General features: G+C 38.5%; 1 protein-coding gene across 2 annotated transcripts in view; it reads left to right on the forward strand.

Moving 5' to 3' along the window:
* The first annotated feature begins 1,364 nt into the window (after nucleotides 1–1,364).
* The window catches only part of CCDC187 (coiled-coil domain containing 187), a 107,701-nt gene continuing 82,674 nt past the window's right edge, over nucleotides 1,365–26,391 (forward strand). For both annotated transcript variants that reach the window (XM_031954950.1, XM_031954951.1), the window contains exons 1-4: nucleotides 1,365–1,494; nucleotides 2,086–2,227; nucleotides 19,508–19,655; nucleotides 23,589–23,689. In XM_031954950.1, the coding sequence (XP_031810810.1) occupies nucleotides 19,545–19,655; nucleotides 23,589–23,689 (212 nt within the window). In that variant the 5' untranslated portion in view covers nucleotides 1,365–1,494; nucleotides 2,086–2,227; nucleotides 19,508–19,544. The remainder of the gene's footprint in view (nucleotides 1,495–2,085; nucleotides 2,228–19,507; nucleotides 19,656–23,588; nucleotides 23,690–26,391) is intronic.

The raw sequence follows: 26,391 nt of genomic DNA on the forward strand, positions 1-26,391 counted from the left end.
GTATAGTGCTATACTGAGTCCTAGGATTACAAATATGAAAAAAAAAGATGATTTCTGCCCAATAATTTACTAATGGAGAAAGACAATATAAAAGAAAGATGAAAGTGGTCAGGGGAGACATAGTGAAACCTAGAAATCCAAAATGAGTATAGCTTGGTGGGAAATCAATGATATATTATATGATAAATGGATATTTATTGCACTGGGCAGGACACCAGGCCAAAACGCTCAGTTCCTAAGTATCACTAAGTGCCTTGGATACCTTCAATAGGAGGCCTCACAGGCATATCAAACTAAATATATCCAAAGAGAATTTATCTTTCCCCAAAACCTTTCCTTACCTTAACTTTTCTGTTAGAGTTGAGGGGATCCTTATCCTTCCTTTCACCCAAGCTGCCAATCTCAGTGTTATCCTTGACTTTTCATTTGTTCTTAACTAATAGAGCCAATCGGTTATTAAATCTTGTCAGTTTTATCTTAATGATATCTTTTCTATATGTCCCCTTTTCTCCATTCACATAATTACTCCCCACATCCAGGATCTCATCATTTCTCTCCTGGACTAATATAAGAACTTTCTAACTGGTCTCCTTGCCTCAAGTGTCTCCCGCTCCACCCAGTTGTCAAAGTGATTTTCCTTAAATGTGAGTCTGAGTGTCCCTCTCTTACTTAAAGAACCCTGTTGTTTCCTCACTAGCTTCAGGGTCAAATATAAAATTTTCTGGTAGTCCTTAAATCATATCCTCTCCCTTCTTACCTTCCCTTATGGACTTATGGACTTATGGACTATTCCTCTCACATAACATTCCATCTTTACACTCTGCTTTTGCACTGGTCATCCCTGTATTCCTAGAATATTAAATACCTCCTCACCTTCAAGCTTCTGAGGCTTCCTTTATGGTTCAGCTTAAATCATACTTTCTCTAGGAGTCTTCCTGAACTTTCTCCCTCCCCTCTTCTTTTCTGCCCGCTATAAAATTACCTTCCATTTACTCTGTATATATCTTGCATGCACATCATAAACATATTTTTTTCACCATTAGAATGTAAGCTCTTTGTGACTGAACCATGTTTTTTTTTTTACTTTCTTCATATCTCTGGTGTTTAGTTCAGGGCCTCGGTACCTATTAATCATTTAATAATGATTACTTAATTACTGATTGAATTCTGTGCCTCATTTGGTCTTTTAACATTCTTTCCCTAATCATTGTTCTCAACCACTGTACCACAGTCATTCATCCTACTTCCTGCTGCTTGGATCTCCCTCCCCACAGGATAGGGCAGCAGGTCCATGGAGATATGACACTGGAATCCTGGCTGACAATATTGAGACCTTTCAAGATTCCAGAATGTATCAGGGCTGGTTATGCCTTCTGTTGTTTGACACCAGGGTCTCATAGCACCACCCTCCTTATGAATAGTCTCTTTGGGTGACTGTGGAAAACACCTTTCCCTTGACTCATAAGTCTGTTTTCAACATAGGGTCATCTCATGGTGAGTCCATTCCAATGACCTCCTCCTACGTCTCCCATTTAAAAAGTGTTTCTCACTGAGTCTTTTTGGGATTCTGGGTATATACATTATTTTTTTTTTTTACTTTCTGCTTCCTGTAGTCCTCTAGGGTCGCTGCACTGGGTTTTGACAAGTTATAATTCTTTCTAAAAGAGTCCTCCTGGCACAGATGACTGTGGCCAGAAAAGAAAGGCCCATATTAAAGGACCTGTATTGACTTTTGATGTCTCTTCTTACATTTTAAAGCATAAAACTTAGTTTTGCCCTTAGATGACATACAACCTGTTTGATAAAGATGTGAAAATGTTAATCCTTGGGTTAATAGAACACAAAGGATTGGGGCTACTCAGCAGGAGCTCTCATTGGTTGTACTGGAGTTTCTGCCACACAGAGTGAGATCATGTAGATGTCCTTTTGAAAAGAGATCAGTTCTAATGTAACTAGTTCTGAAATCCTTTTGGAAGATATTATTCCACCTTTATAACAAAGTACCACAGGGATGCCCAGTCCCTAGTGAATGGCAATTCACTATCAGTGAATGGCAATTAAACATTTCTCTCATGTCACTAACAGGGTAAGATGCCCAAAGATTCATCTTCCCTCAAAGAAATCCTAGGAGCACTGGAGATCTTAGGATTGATTAAACCTTACAACGATCACCTAGTCAATGGCCGTGGGTCTCATTAGAGCCCCTACTCAAAGATCCTGAGAACAGGTATGTGGCTACTACCAAGGGGCAAGGGAAAAGGTATCTCATTTTTTATATTATCTCCTTTACTTGAAATTAGGACATTTTCATCTTTCTCTAACAAGACAGGGTAGCATATCAGAAAAGGCTGAGAATTTGAAGCCAGAAAACAAGAGTTCACATCCTCAGGCTTACTCGGTTTGGTTAAGTCACTTGCTGAGGTCTAGTTACTTCATCTATAAAATGAAGTCATTGAATTCAGTGATCATAACATTCTTGTCCACTTCTATGATCTATTGTCAGCAATCTGACATTATAAGAGTTAGTCTTATAGATTATCTCTTTATCTATTCTTTAAAAAGGGACAAAAAAACAAAGACCATTGTTTTTCTTGATGTCCTTTGCTTTCATATCAGCTTCCCTTAATTTCTTGTATTCTTACAAAGATTTTTGTTGACTCTTATTGGATTTTATTGGTTTTCATTGGTTGGTCTATTGGCATTCAGTGTAAATCCACAACCTCCATGCCAAATGGATGAATGAACGTATGAATAAAAAAATTATTAAGCACTTAATATGTTGGTCAGTCTGTCAGTGGGAAAGAGCTTCATAATGGGCATCTCAGACAAGAGTGAAATCCTTTTAACTTTCTTTCCTTGTTCTCCCCTAAAATTAAAAAAAAATTGAGTTCTTCCATTCAATATTTAGCATCAGTTATTTAGTGAGATGATACCAGAGGATCTCAAAGCTGACACAGTCTTCTCTGAGTTCCCATCAATTGTCTGAGATTCACAAAGAGTAAAAATTACAAAATTAGGGTTTGCATATTGACTCCCCATGTAGATGTCATAATGAGAGAGCCAGAGCCATAATTTCATAAATATCCTTTCTAATTTTGCATTCTGCTGCTGCTTTACCTATCCCTCATATATCTTCCTGGTTTTCTGGGATGCTCAGGAATCCACATCTAATTTCCCCCAAAACTATTAGTACTTTTCCTCTGGCGTAGGATGCGGTCATTGGTGCCTAAGTTCAAGACTTGGGGTCAACTTTACTTTATTATTTATTAGGGAATTAGGGCTAGTATCCCTGAAGAACTTATCTTGTACCTGCCTCAGACTATTCCTACTTATGGGACTCTGGGAAAGTCATTTAACCCTGTTTGCCTCAGTGTCCTCATCTATAAAATGAGCTGGAGGAGGAAATGGCAAATCATTCCAGTATCTTTGCCAAGAAAACCCCAAAATGGAAACACAGAGTCAGACACAATTGAAATGACTGAACAACAAAATGTGCCAGGCACTGTGTTAAGCTCTAGGTATATAAAGAAAGGCAAAGACTGCTCCTGACCTCAAAGAACTCACAATCCAATGGAGGAGACAACATGCAAATACTTATATACAAACAAGTTATATACAGTTGTCCTTCCTATATCACAACTTTTCCCCCATCATGGTTCTGATATATTGTGGGTTGGCATGAAAAATCAAATAGGAATTTTGGTAGAAGTTTACAGAAGTTTCATATGACATACAAAACCAACAGAAGATCCCTCCAAAATTTTAGAAACTCAGAAATGAACAAAATATATATATAATATTATATGATATCAACATAGTTGATCTTTTAGTGCTATAACAATTCAGACTTCTGTGGTACAAAGGGAGGGCTAAAACATTTTACAAGAATTTTCCAGATCACAGGAATTTTTCAACCTTAACTTCTGCTAGGGAAGAAGATAACTCTATAGGATAAATAGAAGTTAATCAACAGAGGAAAGGCAACTAGAATATTAAGGGAATTCAAAAAAACTTTGTATAGAAGGTTAAAACTTATCTGGAACTTAAAAGAAGCCAGGAAAACTGAGAAACGGAGATCATTCCAAGCATGGAGGAACAAACTAGTTTCTCCCTTTATCTTTCCCTCTAAATTTCCTTTCCCTCTTCTTCCTTTTTCGTATCTCCATGTTCAGTGAAATGTATTTCTATAACCAATTGTGTGTGTATGTTCTTCCTTTATTTGACCAGTTTAAAGAGTGTTCCCTTGCTCCTTTTTGTTTTTATATAGATATTTAATTGTACACACTGATAATGTGAGATAATTTTCTTCAAGCTTCCTTTCCTTTTTCTCCACCTTCACTCTCCCCAGTGTATTTTTTTTTAAATTTTTTTTCTTCTGATCATTAAGATATTACGGATCCTCTTCCAAAGCTTGTCTAATTGTATCTTCCTCTGTGAAGCCTGATGATAATAGAGTTCAGAAGGAACACATGTATCATCTCCCCATATTTGAATGTAAGTGGTTTATCTTGTTCATTAATGTTTAACTTTTTTATTTTTCTCTTTGCTCCTGTTTTTGAACTTCAAAGTTTCTCTGCGGTTCTAGCTTTTACATGAGGAATGCTTGGAAGAATGCTTGGAAGTCTTTTATTTCATTAAATATCATTTCCCCCCTGTAATATTATAGTTGGCTTTGGAGGGTAAAGTTATTCTTGATTGTAAGCTCTGCCTTCTGGAATATCTTATTTCAAGTTTACCAGTCATTTCTGGTAGTTGCTGCTAAAGCCTGGGTGGTCCTGACTGGCTTCTTGGTACCCAAATTCTTTCATACTGCTTACAATGTTTTTCCTTTGACTTAGAAACTCTGGATTTTGACTATGATCTTTCTGAGAGTTTTCATTTTGAGGTTTCTTTTAGGAGGTTACAAGTAGATTCTTCCTATTTCTATTCTGCTTATGATTCAAAATGATCTAGGCAATTTTCTTTCAATATTTCTTGAAACAGAAGTTTTAGGCTCTTTTTTGTGATCATAATGTCCACATAGACCAATGATTCTTAAATCCTCCTCTTCAAATCTGTTTTATAGGTCAGTTGTTTTTGCTATGAGATATTTTAATTTTTTCAGTCTTTAGACTTTGTTCTAAATATTTCTTGTTGAAGTCTTTGATTTTTATTTGGTCTGTTACAATTTTCAGAGAGTTTGTTGTTAATTCCCTTTCTAATTGTTCTATAGCTCATTTCTTTTGCAATTCTTTTATTCAAATATTTTCATTCCATTGATTAAAAAACACTTTTAGACTTAAAAAATTTCTTATTTTATCTTTTCCAGGAATTGTAGTTGAGTTTGAGACAGGTGTTATTCTCTGAGATCTTGACTCTAAGTATTCTGAAGTCCCTTTTTCTGAAGTCATGTCTTAAGCATTCCTGCTACCCATAGTGGCTCATTATGATGGGATTTTTTTTTTTTTTTGCCCAATTTTCCAGCTTTTGTCCTGACTTTGAGCTTGACATTAGGACTGGGCTATGACATACCTCTGGAGGGAAGGTCTGGGATAGTTCTGTCACTGCTTTATTGGAATATTGATTGTTGTGTTATTTCAGTATCTCTGGGACCAGCTGGGGTCCTTCAAACTTTCAGTACTCCCAGACTTACCTGATCCAAGGAAAAGTCTATTGCTACCCCCTGGTCTGAGCTCTGATAGTTCCTGACCTTGATTTAGGTCTGAGTAATAGTAATATGCTACTGACTCAGCCACTGTCATCCATCTAGGAAACTCTGTTGGTTGAAAAGGCAGAATCAGAGCTTCCCTTTTGGTCTCAGCTTCCTTCCCTGATTATTCTCTGTAGCCTGTCTTAGATGCAGGAAGTGAGATCCTGCTCTGAGCCTAGCCTGAGGTCTCAATCATACACTTCTATTCCTGTCTTCTGAAATCTCCATAGACGGCCTCCTTATTCAGCGTCCCTTCTACTCTGTGCAAGTTCCCTTCTCACTCTGCCCTGGGTCTGTGACCTCAAAGTGAGTAGTGGACAGTAAAGCTTCTAGCTCATGCTTATGCCCATGGCAGTACCACAGATATGGGTCCAGGGCTTCCTCTTACCCTCGTGTACAGCCTTTTAGGTGCTGGAACAACATGCTACTGAAGTGACTCTCCCCAGTGTCCCTATGGACACTTTGTCTGTCTCCCTCTGCCAAGCTGGACTGGCCAGATGACTAATTTTGACTGTTCCTGGATTTCCCCATCAGCATTTGGTCTGGTACATTTTTCTATATGTGTCTGGAGGAGTTTTGTGGCAAGGACATCACCTCATTGCTGCCCAATAGTCCATCATCTTGCCTTTGCCCCACCCTATTTATCTTCCCAAAATACAAGGTTGCTTCCTCCCCCTCTAGCCTACATCTATCTATCATATTAGGTTTGAATAAAGTATATTTGTCTATATATGATCTTTCTGAGAGTTTTCATTTTGATGTTTCTTTTAGGAGGTTACCAATGGATTCTTCCTATTTCTACTCTGTTTATGATTCAAAATGATCTAGGCAATTTTCTAGATCAATATTCTAATTATGGATCTATTCTACCAATGCCTCCTTGCTTTAGAATACCTAGTTCATCTTTCTTGTTGCCCATGATATACTTGTATATCGACATCTGAGGCCATGGATTTTCCTTAGATTTTATCACCTATTAATTTCTGAGTTTCTCTACTTCTATTTTTTTTCTTCATTATACTTTCTATCACATCTAGTTTTATGGATTTATGTAGGTACTTTTATTCCCACCCCTTTCTTTTTAGATATAATATCCTTTTATTAGATTTGAAAAACTAAAATTAATCCTTGTTAGGTATATACTATTCCTGTTCAGGAATATATCACTGCATATAATGCTAATATCTCTGACCAGATCTTCCCATTCAATTCCCCAGGAAACAAATCCAAATATCCAAAAATTTAGCCTCAGCCATCTCATCTGATCTGTAATGAGTCTGGGACTTCAGGGACTCTGACTCCAGGCCTTCTCTGATTCCAGGAAGATTATCAGGGACTTCAGGGACTCTGACTCCAGGCCTTCTCTGACTCCAGGCCTTCTCTGACTCCAGGAAGATTATCATCTGGAGTCTCCTGGTTCAATCTTTCTGTGACTTCCAATTATATCCCTTCTGAAAAAGGAAGCAGAAAGAAGACAGAATATCATAGGATGGATGTGTCATGGCTCAAGTTTAGTTCATCCTGAGTCTCCAGGATCTGTGGTTTAGATGCATATTCTTCTGGCAAAGAAAAACTTAGTAGGAATTACAGTGCTTTTAATGAGCAAAGGGATAGAGAAAGGGTATGGTAGAGGGGAAGATTAACTCAGCAGTTAAGGCATTGATGAGTTCCCTCTGGTTCTTCCATTTTGGTGACAGGCCCAGGCCAGCCATGCTACCTTCCTCTCCCAGCAATGTTTCTGCCTCTGTGGACTTTGTCACCATGCTCCCATTCATGTCTGTCAAACTTGTAACTTAGGGCCAAGTTTTTTGTGCCAGTTCCTTCTTTCTGATTCATTCACCACTAAGCTTGTCATGTTGGCTTTGGCATGGGTTTCTTAATTGTTCTTCTTAGCTAAAGAGATCATCCATCTCAATATCAGGTTCCAACCTCAATTAGGGACCAAGGTAAATCTTATGGCCACTACCTGGGCTTAACTCTTGAACTCATGATCAAGCTTCTCTTACCTTACTTCCTTCCTCACTTTATCTCCCTTATAATAAGCCCTGATTTCCTCTTATCATTGTCTTCTTGAGGTCTTGAGGTCCTGAGGTTCAACCTTATCTATCTGGGCTATCTATCTTGGCCCTGATATCTAGACTCAAGGCATTCTCTCCTAGTCTGGTAAATGCTATATTTCCTAGTCCTGCTGCTCAAATGCATTCCATATACCTGCTTTTTCTAACCTTTTGGGAAGGGATGGAAAAGGAAAGAGGGTATCATAGGAGTAAAAGTTCTTTAAGTTGAAACTTAATGAATCCTGATGAGGACTAATGTTCAGGGCCCAGATACAGAAAGAGTTAGTAATGAGTAAGAAGTATAAAGTCTATATGAACAAAGGTGGCTACCTATCCCCCAATATATTATGGTGACATTTCTTAAGAAAATACTAGTCCCAAGGCCAGAAATGAAAATTGGCCTTGATCTAATAAGTGATCTAATAAGAAGCCCTCCAAATAAAAGAATCCCAGACAGGATTCAGCATCATGCCTCTGAATAACTTTCTGGTGTTCCTGTAGTGAGGGTAGAGGCAGAAAATTTATAGATTATCTCTGGGAATAGTGATGGCCTTTCTTTTCTTCAGTATTTTACTCTTGACCCTAATATGTCCCCTGAGATTCCAGTGAGAGAATAAATGGGAATAGTAAAATATCTACCTATTTTAAAAGGTCTGCCTGACCACCCTACCTCACCCTTTGCTCCAGTCAGCATAGTCAGTAATTTTATAAATAGCCAGTATAAAGAGGCTATTGCAGGAAATAAGATAGCAAAGAAGAATCTGGACTTTCCATACAAACTATCCCAAAGATCAAAAGAGCATAATTTGCAGATGTTATTTTTATTATTATTAAATTTTTAAAAATATATCTTTTTATTTTTTCCAAATACATGCAAAGATAGTTTTCAACATTCAACTTTGCAAAATTTTGTATTCCAGATTTTTCTTCCTCCTTACTGCCCTCTTCCTCCCCTAGATAGCAAGCAATTTAATATAAATTAAACATGTGCAATTCTTCTAAACATATTTCCATGCTGGACAAGAAAAATCAGATCAAAAGGGAAAAAACACAAGAAAGAAAAAAAAACAAGCAAGCAAACAACAACAACAACAAAGGTGAAAATACTATGCTTTGATACACATTCAGTCTCTGAATGTGGACAGTTCTTTCCATCACAAGTCTCTTGGAGTTTGTAGATAATATTTTAATCAAAATTCATATTCTAGTAATATGTGATGAATCAGGAAAAGCCATCTAGGCACTGCTATCAGAGGACTGGTATTATGATTCGTAAATTCCAGAAAAATTCTATATCTCCACAGTTCCATGGAATATCAAATAGGTGCCTGATAACCTTGAGGTGATGACTTTGAAGTTTTACCAATTACTTTGAGATTGCTGGGATATGATAACAAACTGACCTTAAAGTGGAACAAATAGGAATTAGTCTGTTATCCCCTAAAACCCTATAGAATAAGACCTCAGAATTGTGTGCTCATCCCAATTTCCTACTCCCAACACTTTTCCCTCTCTACATGGACCATGCCTAGTGCTCCCAACTGGAATCCATAATTAAGTGAGTGATAATTATCTGCCTTTCTTCCCGCCCCATGCCATTCTCTATGCTGCTTGTCTCCTCACTATTCCATTCCCTCCTCTGCCTATTTCTTGCCGTTCTCCTCCCTCCTTTTCCTGATTTGTCTCTGCCTTTTGGGGTTCTTTGCCTTCATATTCTTTGTGCCTAATTAAAGTGTGATTGCCACCCCATTTTCCACTACCAATTATGGTACCCAAACCTGGCCATCCATGTCCCCATTTCATAATGTTATAAATTAGTTATCAATTGACCATCTCTTATGTAATAACTTCAGTATTCATTCTTGTTCACTCAACTCCTTTCACTCACAAGAATCCCTTATCAGTTAGTCCCAGACCCAGACAAATCCAGGTTCAGATAAGACTGTGATGACATTTTCTATAGGAAGAATACCTGAGAGAACAGAGCGTACTGAGAGATGAGCCTGGAGAGAAACTCAGGAAAGGCCATCAGAGAACAAAAGAGAGGCTTAGAAATGGAAACTTAGAGAAAGCACTAGTTTATTTGCCAAATTTCCAGGCCTCATTTTCCCTCTCTTGCTATATTCTCCCCAAGGTTAACCTTCCTCAGGTCAGAGGTCTCAGGAATAGCTCGGCTTCTTTCCTAGAGAAGGAGGCACTTCTATTCTTGGGACACACCTGCCTATGTTGTGGGTGAGTCATTCTATTCACCTCCGGAGTCCAGCCAATTGCTTTCTCTATAGGGGTATCTGTTAAGGTAAGAGGAGAAGGGGCCATATACCCCACTGGTTTCTCTGGTGGAAGCACCATAGCAGAGAACCAGGCACCTAAGGTTGGATAAAGTGGGAAACAGATGATTCCTTTTTTCTTCTCTGCTTCTCTCCCCCCCTCTCTTCTTCCCATTGTAGGATTCAGAAATTCTTGAATGAGCCAGAGTCAAGGTGTAGAACTGAAATGGGTAATTTCTCATGCCCAGAGTTATAACTTAGAATTCTGGTACCTAGAACAAACTTAGTTGAGAAAGGCGGGAGATGGAAAAATGGAAGATACGAAGCTCCTGGGACATTCCAAGGCTCACATCTACTACTGCCACTGGGAATATTGGGCCTCCTGGGTTGTTTGCATCCCTCACACTTACCCAAGCCATGTCAGGAAGCACTCAGGAGGTCTGCCCTAATCACATGGAATTGTATTATTGGCTTGGTAAGGGAGAGAAGGATCAGGAAGCAAGGCATGATGGTGAATAAACTTTCAGGGAGGGAGGGAGTAGCTGAGAGCTTTGCAATGAAGGGGAACATACACACTGCTTCCCCTAGGGAGCTGACATTTGTTTAAACATAAATTTAGGGAGAAGTCCCTCCCTCCTCAATCCCTGATGGCTCCATGGAATTATGATTCTGCTTTGGCACCTCAGAGACACAGGTACTATAATAGAGTCTTACATCATTACTAGCCACCATGTCTTAGAATTAGAGTCCCCAAATCTATATCTAATCTTCCTGGGCCCCTTATCTTCTATTTCTAGACCCTTTACCTCTGGGAAATCATCTCTCTTGAGCTGGCCGGAAAAAGGTGCAAGGAGGATGTAAAGGATCATCTGGCCTCTTTCTCTAAAATTCTGTGAGGATGTTAGTTTGGCTCTCACTATAAACTTGTGAGCCCTGGATTCCTGTTTCATTCCTGGACTATGAGCAATCACCTGGAGACAGAGGAAAAATCTCCTGCTGGCACTCACTGCCCTGTGTACTCAGCCTGGCTTCTTTGCTAGGAGATTGATCACAGTCCCAAAGTAACCTTTCTAGCACACACACACACACACACACACACACTCACACACAGAGACACACACAGATATACACACACACAGACACACTTTCTCTCTGTCTCTCTCTCTCTCTCTCACACACACACACACATACACACACAGACACACTTTCTCTCTGTCTCTCTCTCTCTCTCTCTCTCTCTCTCTCACACACACACACACATACACACACAGACACACTTTCTCTCTGTCTCTCTCTCTCTCTCTCTCTCTCTCTCTCACACACACACACACACACACACACACACACACATACACACACAGACACACTTTCTCTCACACACACACAAACCCCTTCATGTCCTGAGACTTAACTTTCCCTCCTTTCTACTTGCTCCACTCCAGCCTTCCAACTCGAAGTTCCTGGAAGGGCATCAGGCCAATGTTAGCAGCACAAGAAAAGCCAGTCATTCAAATATTTACTAAGCATATACTAAACATTTACTAAAATGGAGTGACCATTCCATATTGGAATTTGTAACAAAGGAGAAGAAATCTGCTCATAGTTTTGACAGATACTCCAGGTTTGGGGAAAGCACAGATTTAGAGCTAGAAAGAACCGTAGACACCATGTAGACCCTGCCCTTATTTTCCAGATGAGGAAATTGAGGTTCAGAGACCCTTGTCCAGAACCATATAGATAGTGTGTGTGGGTCTTTCTTATATCTAAGTCTAGCACTCCAGTCACGCCAACTTACCCCGATATCTTTTCTCTACCCAGATATCAAATATCTCAGATGAAAGGAGAGGTGACCTAAAATTCAGTGGAAGAATGATACACAGAAAATTAGGGAGTTCTCAAGAATGAAATTCTGAATGTGTAAGGAAACAATTCTGATGAAATGGGAAAGAGGATCTAAGAGTGTGATATGCATCCTAGAGACCTCATTGACCAATTTTGGTTTTTAAAAAGCAAGAGAATGTAAATCTCTATTAGCCAAAGATAGAATATGAAAGCAAGGGCCAGAGACAGAATTAAACTGGAATGGTTGTATAAGAATAGTATCAGAATTGCTAATGCTAGATTTTTCTCATTAGCTTCAGTTTATTCTATGAATGAAAAAAAGGTATGTTTATTTTTAAAATAAGATACATTGGGGAAAAGAGGAATATTAGAGAAAAGTATGGGAATTGCTGCTCAGTATGGATGGGAAGATGATAATGTATGATTTAGAGAAGATTAAGTTGTTTAATTCCTACTTTGTTTCTGTTTTTCTTACAAAAGAGAATGATCTTTAGGCTGGAAAAGACAGAACCAAAATGGTTAATAAGAAGGTGAAATTCAAAATAAGTAGGAAGATGTAAGACAATATTTAACAAAAACCATCCCAAGGGTAGAACAGTAAGGACTTTGACCAGGCCACCAGCACCTGAACTTCTTTTAGTTCTCTTCTGTAAATTAGAAAAAGTTGCTTCAATGATTTTCTTTTTTTAATGACCCAACCATTTGTGACTCCAGACAAAAAGAAAGCCGAAGTGGAGGATTTTGGCAAGATGGCAGAAGAGGTTGGTAAATTTCAAGCTCTCCCACAAATAGAACAAATTTGTGCTTTAGGGTGAACATAGACTGGTGAAAAATCAAGAAGACTTAGGGTAGAACAGGGATCCTTCTGATACAATTATAGAAAGACTGGAGAAGATCCAAAGAAAGTTCTGGATTAACCTGTGTGATGTGCAAGTACCTTGGGACTACCTCCACAGAAACACCAAGTGGGGAGCTCCGGGGTGAGCTGGGGTGACTGAAGGCTCAGCAGGAACCACAGAAACTTTTATCTCCATGATTGTTTGTGGTGTTGGGGTCTGAGTCTGGGAAACTGAAAGGATCTCAACTGATCAAGAAAGCCAGACTCAATTGTGCTGCTGAGATAAGGCCCTGGGCGAGAATGGATATGTGGATTGCTGCTAGAGATGTTTGTATTTTCTTAAATTTGACCCAAGAGAATACTGTGTGAAAATGTTGAGTGCAGGGTCAGTGGGACAGGGACGTTGCTGGCTATGAGCACTTGCTGAAAGGTGGAGCTCTTGGTTTGGGGTTCCTGATCAGAGGGGAGAGCTGAAGTAAAGTCAGAGACACCATCCCTTCCAACCCAGGATTAGAGATGCTTACATAAATATCTCTTATTTTAAAAAATTGAGCCAACAAAGAAGAATCCCATCATAGAAACATACTATGAGAACAGGAAAGACCAGGGTTCATCTTCAGAGGAGGACAGTGAAGTAAAAAAAAAAAAACCTTCCACACCAAAGAATAACATGAAATGGCTTCCTGCCCAGAGAGAATTTATTGAAGAATTCAAAGAATAATTTAGAAGTCAAATGAGAGACATAGAGAAAAAACAAAACAAACATACAAAAACCTTCCAAAAAAACAAGATTATTAAAAAAAAAACTTAACCAACTAGAAAAAGAGATAAAGAGTTTCAAAGATGAAAATAACTCTTTGAAATTCGAATTGAGCAAGGGGAAGCCAGTGAAGCTATGAGAAAACAAAAATTAACAAAACCGATTATAAAGAATGAAAAAATAGAACAGAATGTAAAACATAAGAAAAACGACAAATTGGAGAACAGGTCAAGCAGAGAAAATGTAAGAATAATTGAACTGTCTGAAAGTTGTGACCTAAAAAATTGACCTTGACACAATAATGCAAGAAATAATCCAAGAAAATTGTCCTGGAGTGATAAAACATGAGGGGAAAATAGAAACAGAAAAATTCCACCAATCCCCATCTCAATGAGATCCTTTATGGAAACATTATTGCCAAAATACAAACCCCCCAGATTAAGGTGAACATTTTTCAAGAAACAAGAAAAAAACAATTCAAATACACTGGAGCTACAATTAGAATTATATAGGACTTAGCAGCAGCCACAATAAAAGACCACAAGTCCTGGAATCATATTTACTGACAATCAAAAGAATCAGACCTGTGGCCTGATCATATCCAGTATCATATCATATCCAGTAAAATTATAATGTTGAATGAGAAAAAAAATGGATATTCAATGAACTTGCAGATTTTCAGGACTTTCTATCAACCAAACCAGAACTTAATAGAAAACTTAACACATGAAAGTCAATATCAAAGTTCAATTTCAAGGAACTCAAAATGGATAAATTATTTTTTTAACATGGAAAATTTATAGCATATGTTTAAGATTGACAACAATACAACAGCCCAAAAGAAAGATTGGGGCAGAATTAAGGTAAAAATAGTAATTCTATGATACAAATGAAGTGTAGAAGAATAGACACAGAGGTATTAGATGAGGGAGGAGGGCTCAAAATTCTAAAAACCTACTCACATCAGGAATGGATTCAATAGGCAACACTACATATATACTATGAAAGGTTTAGCATCCTCCAAAATCTATAAAGAAATAAGGGGAGAGGGATAGGCAGACAGGGAAGTAAAGAGTGAGGGAAAAAGACAAGGGAGGGATCTGTGGGTGAGGGAGGTTAAGTAATAATAAGGCAAGTTAGGAGCATAATTAAAGCAAAGGGTCATCAGGGATAGGAAAAATATATGTGTATGTCTGTGTTGGGGTATGTGTGGGCATATGCAAGTGCATATATATATCATACATATACTTTCTTAACTATAGTCTGCTTAAGGATGGGAGAGTATGAAAGGAGGAAAAAAAATAAAATAAAAAGGTACATGGCAGAGAACAAAAGAACAATTTACAAGGAAGTAAAGAAAAGATGGACACATGAATATTATTTCTTTTATTAATATATGTACTTCCTTGAACAGGTATTTGTTGTTAAATATTTTGAATTCTGCCTGATGATCTGCCGGGCACATGACAATGTTCTCTTTTGTTTTGTATTTCTTTTCTGTTTTTCTTTTTTCTTATTCTGTTTCTTTAAATAAAATAAATTTGGAAAAAAAAACAAAAGGAAAGCCAAATTTTTAACAAATTTAGCAAATAAGCAGAATCAAACAACAACAAATCTACATATTTTCTATGTTCAAAGATGTATGTTTCATTATATACCTAGAATCCATTACCTCTCTTTGAGGAAGTGTATACCAGGATTTTTCATCAGACCTCTGGAGTCATGGTTAATCATTGCCTCGATCAGTGTCTTTTAATATGTGTATTGTTTTCTTGTCTCTGCTCATATTTGCATTAGTAAATATAAGTCTTTTTCATGTTTCTACTCATCATATTTGTCATTTCTTAATATTCCATTGCATTCATTCTTATGTATTTTAAAATTACTTTTTTTTACAATGTTATATATAATTTGTTATGATTCTACTCACTTTGTTCTGTATCAATTCATACAAATCTTTCCAGGTTCCTCCAAAATTATATGGTGGTATTTTTTTTTTTTTGTAATTTCTAATGTCACAATATCAGTTTATTTAAGTGCCTAAGTAAGTTCAGTCAGTCCTCAATTAATAAGACATCTCTTATGATTCCAATTCTTTACTATAAATATTTTTGAACATGTAAGTTTTTTCTCTCTTTTAAAAAATCTTTGGGGTATTGTGTACGTGCATGTATGTATACATTTGAAATATGTGTATTTCAAGTCAATTTTGCCCAAGACCTCACAGCAAAATCCCGAAAAGGACCTCTTCATTTATCTTTCTTTGGTTCTAGTCACAGTTAGGGAATAAATCTGGTTTTATAAGTGTTAACATCCACAGGTTGCAGTTATCTGACTATGTTACAGGGATTGCTGCCCAGGGAGCACAGGTGTATGGAAAATGATTCTGGATCCATTGAGAAACCTAGCCTAGAAAGTCTTTTCATAGCTAGACTTTTTGGGATCTTGGTACAAATCACCACCTATAACCAGGAGGGTCTCAGTCACCAATTTCTCCTCCTTCTAGCCAACCTTATTCCCCACCTCATCATCCTCCTAATCTCCCCACATTCACTGTGGCCATGGCCACCTTCTCTTCTCCCACTTACATTCATTTCTTCTTTATCTTTCTATCTTCCTCCTTCTTCTGTGGCTAGAGCCTCTTCAATTTCTTCCTCCCTTTTGTATGGCTAAGACTGCTGAAGCTACCTCTTCCTTCTCCCTCCTCACATTCATTTGTCACATGACTTTGAGCAAATCACTTAATATATTTGGGCCTCAGGTTCCTCATCTATAAAATAAGAGGGTTGGATTAGATAATACCAGGGATCCTTTTTAGCTCTGGACATGTAAGCTTCTGACCCTCCCCAAACTCATTTGTGGCCATGATCAACATCTTCTCTCCCATATCTAAAATACTATATTCACCCATGTATAGGCCTTTTCTGGATTTGTTTCCAGCCTCTGTTCAACAAAACAAAGTTGGGGGCAACCTCCAACTTTGTTTTTTTCCCCTTTAAATTTTTTTTTAATTAAAGCTTTGTAATTTTCAAAAAACATGCATGGATAAATTTTCAACATCAACCCTTGTTAAACCTTGTGTTTCAATTCCCTCCCTTTCTCCCCCACTCCTTCCCCACAGATAGTTAGTAATGCAATTTATGTTAAACATGGCAAAAATATGTTAAATCCAATATATGCATACATAATTATACAATTATCTTGCTGCACAAGAAAAATCTAATCAAAAAGGAAAAAAAATGAGAAAGAAAATAAAATGCAAGCAAACAACCAAAAGAGTGAGAATGTTATGTTGTGATCCATACTTAGTTCCCACAGTCCTCTCTTTGGATATAGATGGCTCTCCTCATCACAAAATCATTGGAACTGGCCTGGATCATTTCACTGTTGAAAAGAGCATTGTCCATCAGAATTGATCAACATATAATCTTGTTGCTGTGTACAATGATCTCCTGGTTCTGCTTATTTCACTCAGCATCAGTTCATGTAAGTCTCTCCAGGCCTTTCTGAAATCATCCTGCTGCTCATTTCTTATAGAGCAATAATATTCCATAACATTCATATACCATAACTTATTCAGCCATTCTCCAATTGATGGGCATCAGTTTCCAGTTTCTGGACACTACAAACAGGGCTGCCACAGACATTTTTGCACATACAGGTCCCTTTCCCTTCTTTAAAATCTCTTTGGGATATAAGCCCAGTAGTAGCACTGCTGAATCAAAGGGTATGCAGTTTGATAGCCCTTTAGGCATAATTCCATATTGCTCTCCAGAATGATCCCAAGGGCAAGAATCCAGGATCAATAAGGAGCAAAAGAAAACCTTGGGATCATCCAGTTTGAATAAGGAAATATCTCATGGAGATAGTACCTACTTTCACAAAGGAAGCTGTTCCCTGATGGATGGTGAAGAGTAGTTTGTCCCCACTAAGACTAGCATAGAAGCTGTATTCTAAGTAATTCAAGTTAGATACAGGTAACCCATCACATTCAGGGATGTTGTAAGCAGAAATATAGCAGTTTCTAACCAGAGATTTCTTTGTCAATCAGATCCTTTACAGCTTCTCAAGAAAATAGATTGATATACAGGCCAACTTTACTGCTTCCTTTTATGGTCAATATCCCACACCCAAAATAGAGTTGTTCAGGACCAGGGACAGAACCTTCTGATCCCAAGCCTATCATGAATGAATGCATTTAGAATCATTCCTACTTAAGGCTTAAGTCTTCAGTGTTCTGTTCTTGTTCAGCTTATTTTTATATCCCCAAGAACAAGGTGGAGGAAGAGTGCAGGGAAAAGTAAGAGAAACAAAGAGAAGAAGAGATGGGAGATGATAGTACTAACAGCCTGTAAACTTTGCTCAGGGGCCTGACTTTGTTCAAGTTGGTTTTGTCTGAGTCATCCTTTACCAACAGTACTAAGCCTTGTTCAGGTGTGGAACCATATTATGGTGAATTGAGGTGTTCTTTTCATATCTAATTCACCCTCTACCCTTGGATCTCATGTAGAATGATGTCTAGCTGGTGGATTTTTCCGAAATCTCATCCAAAGGATTTTATATGTCTCTTAATTCAAACCTTTATGGGATCAGTGTGAGAGGGATTTTATCATTAAATTATAGATATGGACTCTTCTTGCCTTTCTGATTTTCCGACTACTGTTCTCCATATATTCTGCAATCCCACTATGCTGGGATACTTAACTGTTCCTCAAACATGACACTTCATCTCCTATCTCAATGACTTTTCATTGGTTATCTCTCTTCCCTAAGATGCTCCCCTTCCTCATTTCTGCCTCTTGGTTTCCTTCAAGACTCAGATAAGCTCCTACTTTCTGAAAGGTCCCCCTAGCTACTAATACCTTCCCCTCTCAAATTATCTTTTACCTATGTTCTCTGTATATTGCCTCTCCCATTAGAAGGTAAACTTTTTTGAGGGCAGGGACTGTTTTTGCCTTTAGATCTATCCTGACTTTTGAACACGGTGCCTAATACATAATCCTTAATAAATGCTTGTTGATCAACATTATACAGATAAGGAAACTGAGGCCCAAAATGATGAATGATTTGCCTAGAGTCATAGAGATAGCAAGTGACATGCTTGTCAAATCTCAGATCTGCCTCCAAGCGTGCTTTCCATTGTACTTGAATGACATCTTTAATACAGAGAACAGGAAGGCTATAATTTTTCTCTGGAAAAATCATTCTGGGTAAGGAATAGCAGAAGTTTCCCCAGCACTTGAACAAAAGAAATTCCATCCTTGAGAAGGAAAAAGTTCCAAGGGGTAACAAGTCTTAAATGTAAGATTAGAAACAATTTATCTCAATTAAAGCCTTCACAGAGTAGATTCCCTAGTCAGAGTTTTACCTTCCTCCAATTTATTCTCAGTTCATTCCTCTTACTACAACCACTAGTCTGTTAACTCCTCCCTGTTCTCTCAGTCCATCCCTCATTCTTCTCATGGCTTGTAGTAGTTAAAAGTAAGGAACTCATAGCTACACTGAGTTGAATATAAAACAGTCCTATGTCACAGCAGTTTGACTATAAGATGTTTCTGGTCTTCCCTGATAACTCATCTAAGAGATGGGGATGACTTGGGATCCCTGATGCTAAGTTCTCCTTCACTTTTAGGGTGATAATTGGGTATCTTGGATGTGGGAGATTCTTTGAAGAGTGCAGAAGCACCTTCTTTTTACAAAGGGGACATTGTAAACAAAACTCCCACCAACCCAGAGAAATCAGCTCCAAGTATTGCATAGAAATTGTTTTTAGCTTTTTTTTTTTTTTTTTTTTTTTTTTTAATAGCAGATATTTTCCACTGGATTCCTTGACAGCCTGAGGTAAAAGAGGCAGCTGACTCATGGTGTTGTGGAAAGATTTGGAACGGGAGGATTTTAGTTTGGATCCCAATCTGCTACTTAACTACTTGAATGAATTCAAAAAAATCACCCACTATTTCTGAGTCTCAGTTTCCTCATCTTTAAAATGGAGAGTTTTAAGCTAGATGATCTCTCAGGGTCTTTTTATCTAAATTCTATGATTTTATGTAACAGTTTACAGGATAGAGCTTATATACATCAAACATCAGCCATGGTATTTGACTACATGACCTCCAATGTTCCTCTCAGTTCTTTGAGCTCCTCCTCTCCATCTGAACAGATCCAATCAAGGCAGAAAAACTCTGTCTACCTGAGCCCTCAGGTAAGAGTCCCCTGGTGCTCTCCCTTTCCTTTTTTTTGAGGGGGAATGCTAGGGGAAAAGGAAAAGAGGAGGATTGGGGATGGAAAGGGATGCTTTCTTTCTTTTACAAAGGCTCCTGAGTGGGGCGGGGCTGTTGGGGTAGCGTCCACCAGGTGAAGCAGGTGAGCCAGACAAAGGGACCCGGATGGAGAGAACCGCGCCCTGTACCCCCCTCCCTTTAGGCTGGTTTGAGGGCGGAGCTGGGCGGGGATGCCTGGGTTCCTCCGGCAACAGCCTCAGCCTAACTAACAACCAGGCTAGGAAGGACGCTGGGTTGGCTGTGGCTGCTTTGGATTTTCAGATGGCTCTCTCAGACTCTAAGGGGAACCCTCAGATACCTTCCTCTGCTGCTTCCTCCCGATCAGATATTTTGATTGGTGAGTGATTTGGAACTAGGCTCTTGGTGGTGGATGGGGAAATGGTTGGAGATGGGGCAGAGCAGGACTAGGAAGAATACTTTACCTGATCCAGGTCATGTCAGGCCCTTTCCAAAGGCCACAGACACTTAAGAGTACTTCTTTTCTCTCCCTCCTTCCCTTCCACCCCTCTGCACAGGGCCGCCTTGCAGGTCACCACCTTGCCAGTTAGAAGAGTCTTTATCAGGAGCAATATCTCCTCCTCCCTTTCACAGTAACCAGCACTTGAATTGCAGAGTAGGAAGCCAAAGAGCAGAGTGGGAGGGGAGGAGAGGGTTTTTTGTTAAGGGAAGAATCAGTTCTTTTGGAATGGATAGAGGGATTTATGTGCAAGTCTCAATATGAAGCCCTCTTTCCCATAAACGTGAGAAATCCTTTTCACCCCCACTTGCCTTTAGTGTTTCCATTAAAAAAACAAGCATTACCATCTCTGCTGGAGATTAAGGTGACAAGCAATTTACACTTTGCTAAGGAACATTCCTTAGGCACCCAAATACATATTGACACAAAACAAAATGTGATAGAGGCAAAGGAGCGGTTCAGACTAAGTATTTTAGGAAAATTTGAGGAAGGAGAGATTATTTTCAGTTAGACAGGATTCCTTACTTTCCTTTGATGAAAGTTTTCTGGAGGAGATGGGATTTGATCTAATCCTTGAGAGAAGGTGCTTGTGAGTAGAAATATATAAAGAGTAGGTCCCAGGCATGGGGAATAGTCTATGGGAATTTATTTTTTCTCAAGGACCCGACAGGAGGAAGTTGCTAAAGGAAGATTAGATTTTCCCAGTCCTGTAGGAGACAAAGAAGAGATTTTAAATCTTCTATCAGGGGCTTGCTACGGTTTTGATTATTCAATTGTCAGTGCTTTGTTGTTTTGTTGATTTTCTAGACTTTAGAAAATGATTGAGAAAATATTAATTATGCAGATTAAACTTAAAAGTGTGTCTTTTTTTTTGGGGGGGGGGGGGAGATTAGGTAGAGTTACCAGCATATCCATGCTTAAACTGCACTCCTAAACTACTCACCCAACTGAAAAGATCCAGAGGGCAAGGAGAGGTATTTATGTGTTTCTTATTTCTTACCTCAATCCTATTCTGGATTCAGACCTCTTGTAGCAGCCTAATCATACCCTGAGTTGATGGGGCTTCTTCAGACTCCTTGGTCAAACCAACAAGGACTCTCAGATTTTAGGAAGAATTCTCTATAGATGAAGCTTGTCAGGCAGGTAGCACTTTGCCCCCATCTGGCCCTGTGAATTTGGACACATAACTTCACCACAGTTGGATTTAATTGTTTCATCTGTAAAATGAGAGCATTGGGCTAGGTGATCTTCAAAGACCCCTTCCAATTCCAAATCTTACAATTAATTCCATCCAGGTTTATGGCATCTTGTGTTGTTTTCCAAGGGATAAAATGAAAGTTTGCCATTAAACCAAACAACAAATCTGAAGAAGGAAATACTTACTTAGTTTATATTAGACATTTCAAGTTTTTTTGCATTCCAACAATACCACTAGTCTCATGTCTGAGCCCTTAAAATATCTTTAAATATTTCAGACAGAAAGTCAAGAATTTATTTGATCATGTTCATCAGGGATAGCTGGTATCTTATTTTAAGATAATACCTACAGAAAGTGAAAGATAAGCTGTTTTGTAGTTTTCTAATGTTGACATTCAGATCCCAAGATCTTAGAATTGAAATATATTTTACAAACTAATTCTACTTTGCTTCCAATGCAGAAAAGTTAGATTCCTCTGCTAGAATATCGAATTCCACTTCGAGTCCCCATAAAAATCATTATTATCAATTAGTTAGTCCTATAATTGAATAGGCATCCTACCCCATGTCCTATTCAGTAGGCCAGGCAGGATTCATTCTGGATGAGATTGTCTTCATGATTGGGCTGAAAATGAGGCATCTATTTGGTCAGAAGAGATTATTCCACGCATGAGTGGAGGGGCTATTAAAAAAAGTAGATGGATCCCTCTAACTTCTATTCTTTGAGTTTAGAGTTCAGAGGCATGTTCTATTTTTTGACACTAAAATATGTTTTGACGCAGCACTTAATTCACATGCTTTTGGGAGCATAAGGTTTGAAATGAAAGGAAACACTCCTTGGAAAGACCTGGAAATGTGAGGAGGAGATTATGGAGTTATCCAATAGCTTGCTTAGAATACCAGGCTCACAGAAAGCATTCAAGAATCTCATCAGGATTTTAGGACTCTTGGTTGATTTATAGAGGGATTAAAAAAAAAGGAATCAGGGTATAAGGGTTAGATACGACCAAAATCACATATGACTTTATTTACTTAATAATTGGAATGTCTTAATTAGTAGTAATCCTTATATTTACAGTGACTCTTTCAAAGTTCAAAGTTCAAAGTCATTTGCAGACATCATTTATCTCCATCTTAAATCAGTTCAGCCATCTGTTTTTTCCCCTCTCTAAACTCTTCCTTTATGATATCTTCCCAAATTATTTGATTATTGAATAATATTATTCTAACATTTTGCATCTGCCTTTTGCTTTGTTTCATTTGAGCTTCTTTGAATTTTGATCAGCATTTTTGTGTCAGTTGTTGAGTCATGGTAGCATTTGATGGATATGCTTATTGAAAAAAGTCTCACATTGCAAAAAATCAGATCCAGTTAAAAAACCAAGGTTCAAAGAAAGGAGGCACTGATTTGTGTTTTTAAAAGGCAAAAACTTCACAAGAGGTATTTAGCAGCCCAAGAATTTTTCAGAGGCTGCACAATTCGTTCCAAAAACACAACTCAGTGTGTCCAAGGGGAGACTTGGTCTGAGGTACATGGTCATTAGACGTGCGCTGGAGTTCTCAGCATCTGCATATCATTTCCCCAGATGTGGCCTTGGCTTGGGTCAGCCTTCAAAGAGCCAGGCACGTGGTAAGTTGTTCTGTGGGATCTGTTTTGCGCTTAGATCTCTCTCCTGGGGTCTTTCTCTGGCATTGAAGCTCAGGGGCTTTGCTTGGATGGTTTGCGCTGAAGTAGCTAATCAGAGGATCTGGCCAATTTGGATCTTTCCCAGATTGGGGGCTGTTGATTGGCCGGGGGCTTTGAGGCTCAGCTGCCCTTTGGGAGGTGGCTGGGAAGGCAGTTGCTTGATGCTATCGTGACCTTGGAGCTCTCTATTATAAGCTTGGGCTGCTTAGTGATAAGTCCTTTGTAGGCAATTATTTAGCACGTGGGTGAATACGAATAATGGGAAAGCAGTGGGGTCTGTCTTATCTTCACAGCCCGCTGAATACTTTCCAAGACAGTGGGCATGTCCCAGCTTGCAAACTGTTTGCCTTTCTCCTCTGAGAGGCGGTGAGAAATAAATAGTAGCATTAATTAGAGCCGGGCTGTGTGCTAGTCTAGAAAAACAAGCACCCACCACCTACTCAACCCTGCCATGGAAGCAGCTGGTAAAATGGGGCATATGTCCTTGCAGAGAATCAATGTGCTTTCTCACAGTTACAGCGGATGGAGAGTGAAATGGACACCCCCAGCTGGCACAGCATCAGCAGCCAGAGCTGCGGATCACTTGATTTTGGGCAAGAGAAGCTGTTTTCTTGGTGAGTGGCGATGGGCAAGGATTGGGCCATACCTATGTTTATTGAAATAGGAGGGAATGCAATGCCATTGATCTGAAGGATCCCAATAGTTAGAGCTTTGAAAGTTGATCTTGATGAGTTCCATCATGGATGAAAAGACTGGTATTTCAGGATCCTGTGAGAAAGATAGTAATATTAAGAGCTAGCATTTATATAGAGAACTTTGAGATTTGCAAAACATTTCATATTTTCTCATTTGATTCTTACCGCCGCATTGCAATTATAATAGTGAGGTAGATGCTATTATTAATCCCATTTTACAGATGAGGAAACTGAGACAAGGAGATTAAGTTAACAGTCAAAGACTGTAACAAGATTTGAACTCAAAGCTTCCTGATTCCAAGTCTAACATTCTACACATTGGGCCACCTTCACTGCTTCTATAGTAGGGAAAGAGGTAGAACTATTTTAGTTTTTTTTCTAATCCTAACACATCCCTGCTAAGAAATCAAGCCCCTATAACATCTAAGCCTGTTATTCTAAGGAATTTGGTTTTTCATTAAATCCAAAGCCCAGCAAAGTAACTTGTGTTCTTATTGCCAAGATCTTGGGCACCAAATTGCAAAGTCTGGTGTGAGAAATATTTTTTCTCTCCTGTTATCTGGATTTCACCAGCAAGCCCTAGAAGGTTGTAATTAACTAATGCCCAATTAACTCTAGCTTTGACTGGTTCAAAACTAAGTCTACAATTGACCTTTCAAAATCATAATGGACAGAATTTAGAGATAGAAGGGATTTTGGAAATTGTTTCATCCAACCCCTGAATTTTACAGATGTGGAAACTGAGACCCATAGGGATTATAGTTTGCTTGAATAGCACAGCAACCAGCACTCAAACTACGGTCATCTCCCAAATTTAGTGCTTTTTCTATATCCTACAGCCTCTCACAAGGCTATTTCCAAGATTTTATTGTTGAAACACAAGATTAGAGGTCAAGTTTTGATGGGAAAGATGGATTTCTTTCATAAGAAACTGTTCCATTGTTCTAGCACAGATACTTTTTATTCCTGTTTGTCTTATTATCTACATGTGGACATACTATAACTGAGATTAGGTAAGGCATAAAGGATGATTATCCAATATACATTTTCAGTACTGGAGATTCATTCACATGATATGTCAGGGATATCTTGATAACATGCTATTATACAATGTTAGATCTGAAAGTCTCCTTAGAATAAGGGGCCCTTAACCTTTCTTTGACAGACCCCTTCTCAAAATGCTTTGTTGCTTTCATAATGGAAGGCTATGCTAAATTCCAGTTAGCAGTCAGTAAAAATAAAGATGGCATTTTTTCCCTCTCAGCCAAATTCATGAAACTTCCAAAATCTATCCATGGTCAATGAATATCAGATTAAGAATCCCTGATCTAGTCTAAAAATATAAAACCTGTAAAGTCAGAGAGAGGGAAAATGATTTGCTTTAGACTTCATGGTAGAGAAAAGGATAGGAACCTGGGTCTCCTGACTTTTAGTACAGTATTCTTTCTAACACGTTACCTTGAGAATCTAAATTGGGTTTTTTTTGGCAAAGAAAAACCATTTGTGGCTAAGATGTGATTTCAACGAAGGATATAATACCTAACTTTGGGAGTTGATATTCTGCTTCAGGCCTAGCTGACTTGCTCTAAAATAAGGGCCATTCTTGCATCCTTGCAGCAAATGAGGAGACAGAAGCTATGGGTTTTTTCTTTATTTAGTTTTTGTTTTTTGTTTCTTTGGCTGAGCTGGCTACTATTCAACCTTACACCAATAAACCATCACAGGGTTAATGCAAATCTGCAAACGCAGTAGTTTGCACCTTGGATCTGGCTGGGAGAAGAGTGGAGGGAGGTGGTTAGGAAGTTCTCCTACTTTGATATAACTCACAAGACAATGATGCTGTTTATTTGGTTTTATTTTCACATTCACTATGTATTTGTTTTCATAATTTTGCTTTTATTGGCAGTAAAGTGTTTAAAGTGACTGCTCTGTTGTATTTATTGATGCCGTTTCTTCCTGGAGAGGCTGTAATCTGCAGCTGTCTGGTGAAGACAGCTTAATATCTGGGCTGTTTTTCTGTTAATGGAAAAAAAAAGAGCACTATAGCAGCCATCTATTATAAGAGAATTGATGCTGGACTTCTCCTATCATTCCTGTGCATAGAAACACTCCTCCCTCCACCCCATACACACACACACACACACACACACACACACACACACACACGTCCTTCCTTTATAAGATCAGACTTGCAGTGAAAAGATGGTGACAATTTAGCCTACTTTTGATTAATTTGAGAGTTTTGAGTTTTGGGGGAGGGATAAAGCCTTAGGATATGGCCCTCCCTCCAGAGAGCTTTAGCTATTAAAGCACAAATTTGCATTTTGGGAGTTTCCCTTAGGTATACAGGGTGAATGGTGAGAATAATAATGGCAGAGGGAAACGTTATTTGGGATATTGTAGAATTGAGTTTTTAGATCCTCATGTTTGGATTCTTTTTTATGAATTTAAGATTTTTCTGATAAGAGTGGGGTAGGTTGAAAATATATCTTTCTTCTATATTTAGTTGCACTATCTCTCCAAATTAGGACCCTGTCTGTGATGGAAGCTCTAAGGGCCAGCTTGAGGAAAGCTGTGTTCGTTCTCTCATGCTATCTTTCAGATCAGGGACATTCCCAATC

Source organism: Sarcophilus harrisii, chromosome 2 (assembly GCF_902635505.1).
Source record: "Sarcophilus harrisii chromosome 2, mSarHar1.11, whole genome shotgun sequence".
In the NCBI taxonomy this organism is placed as follows: domain Eukaryota; kingdom Metazoa; phylum Chordata; class Mammalia; order Dasyuromorphia; family Dasyuridae; genus Sarcophilus; species Sarcophilus harrisii.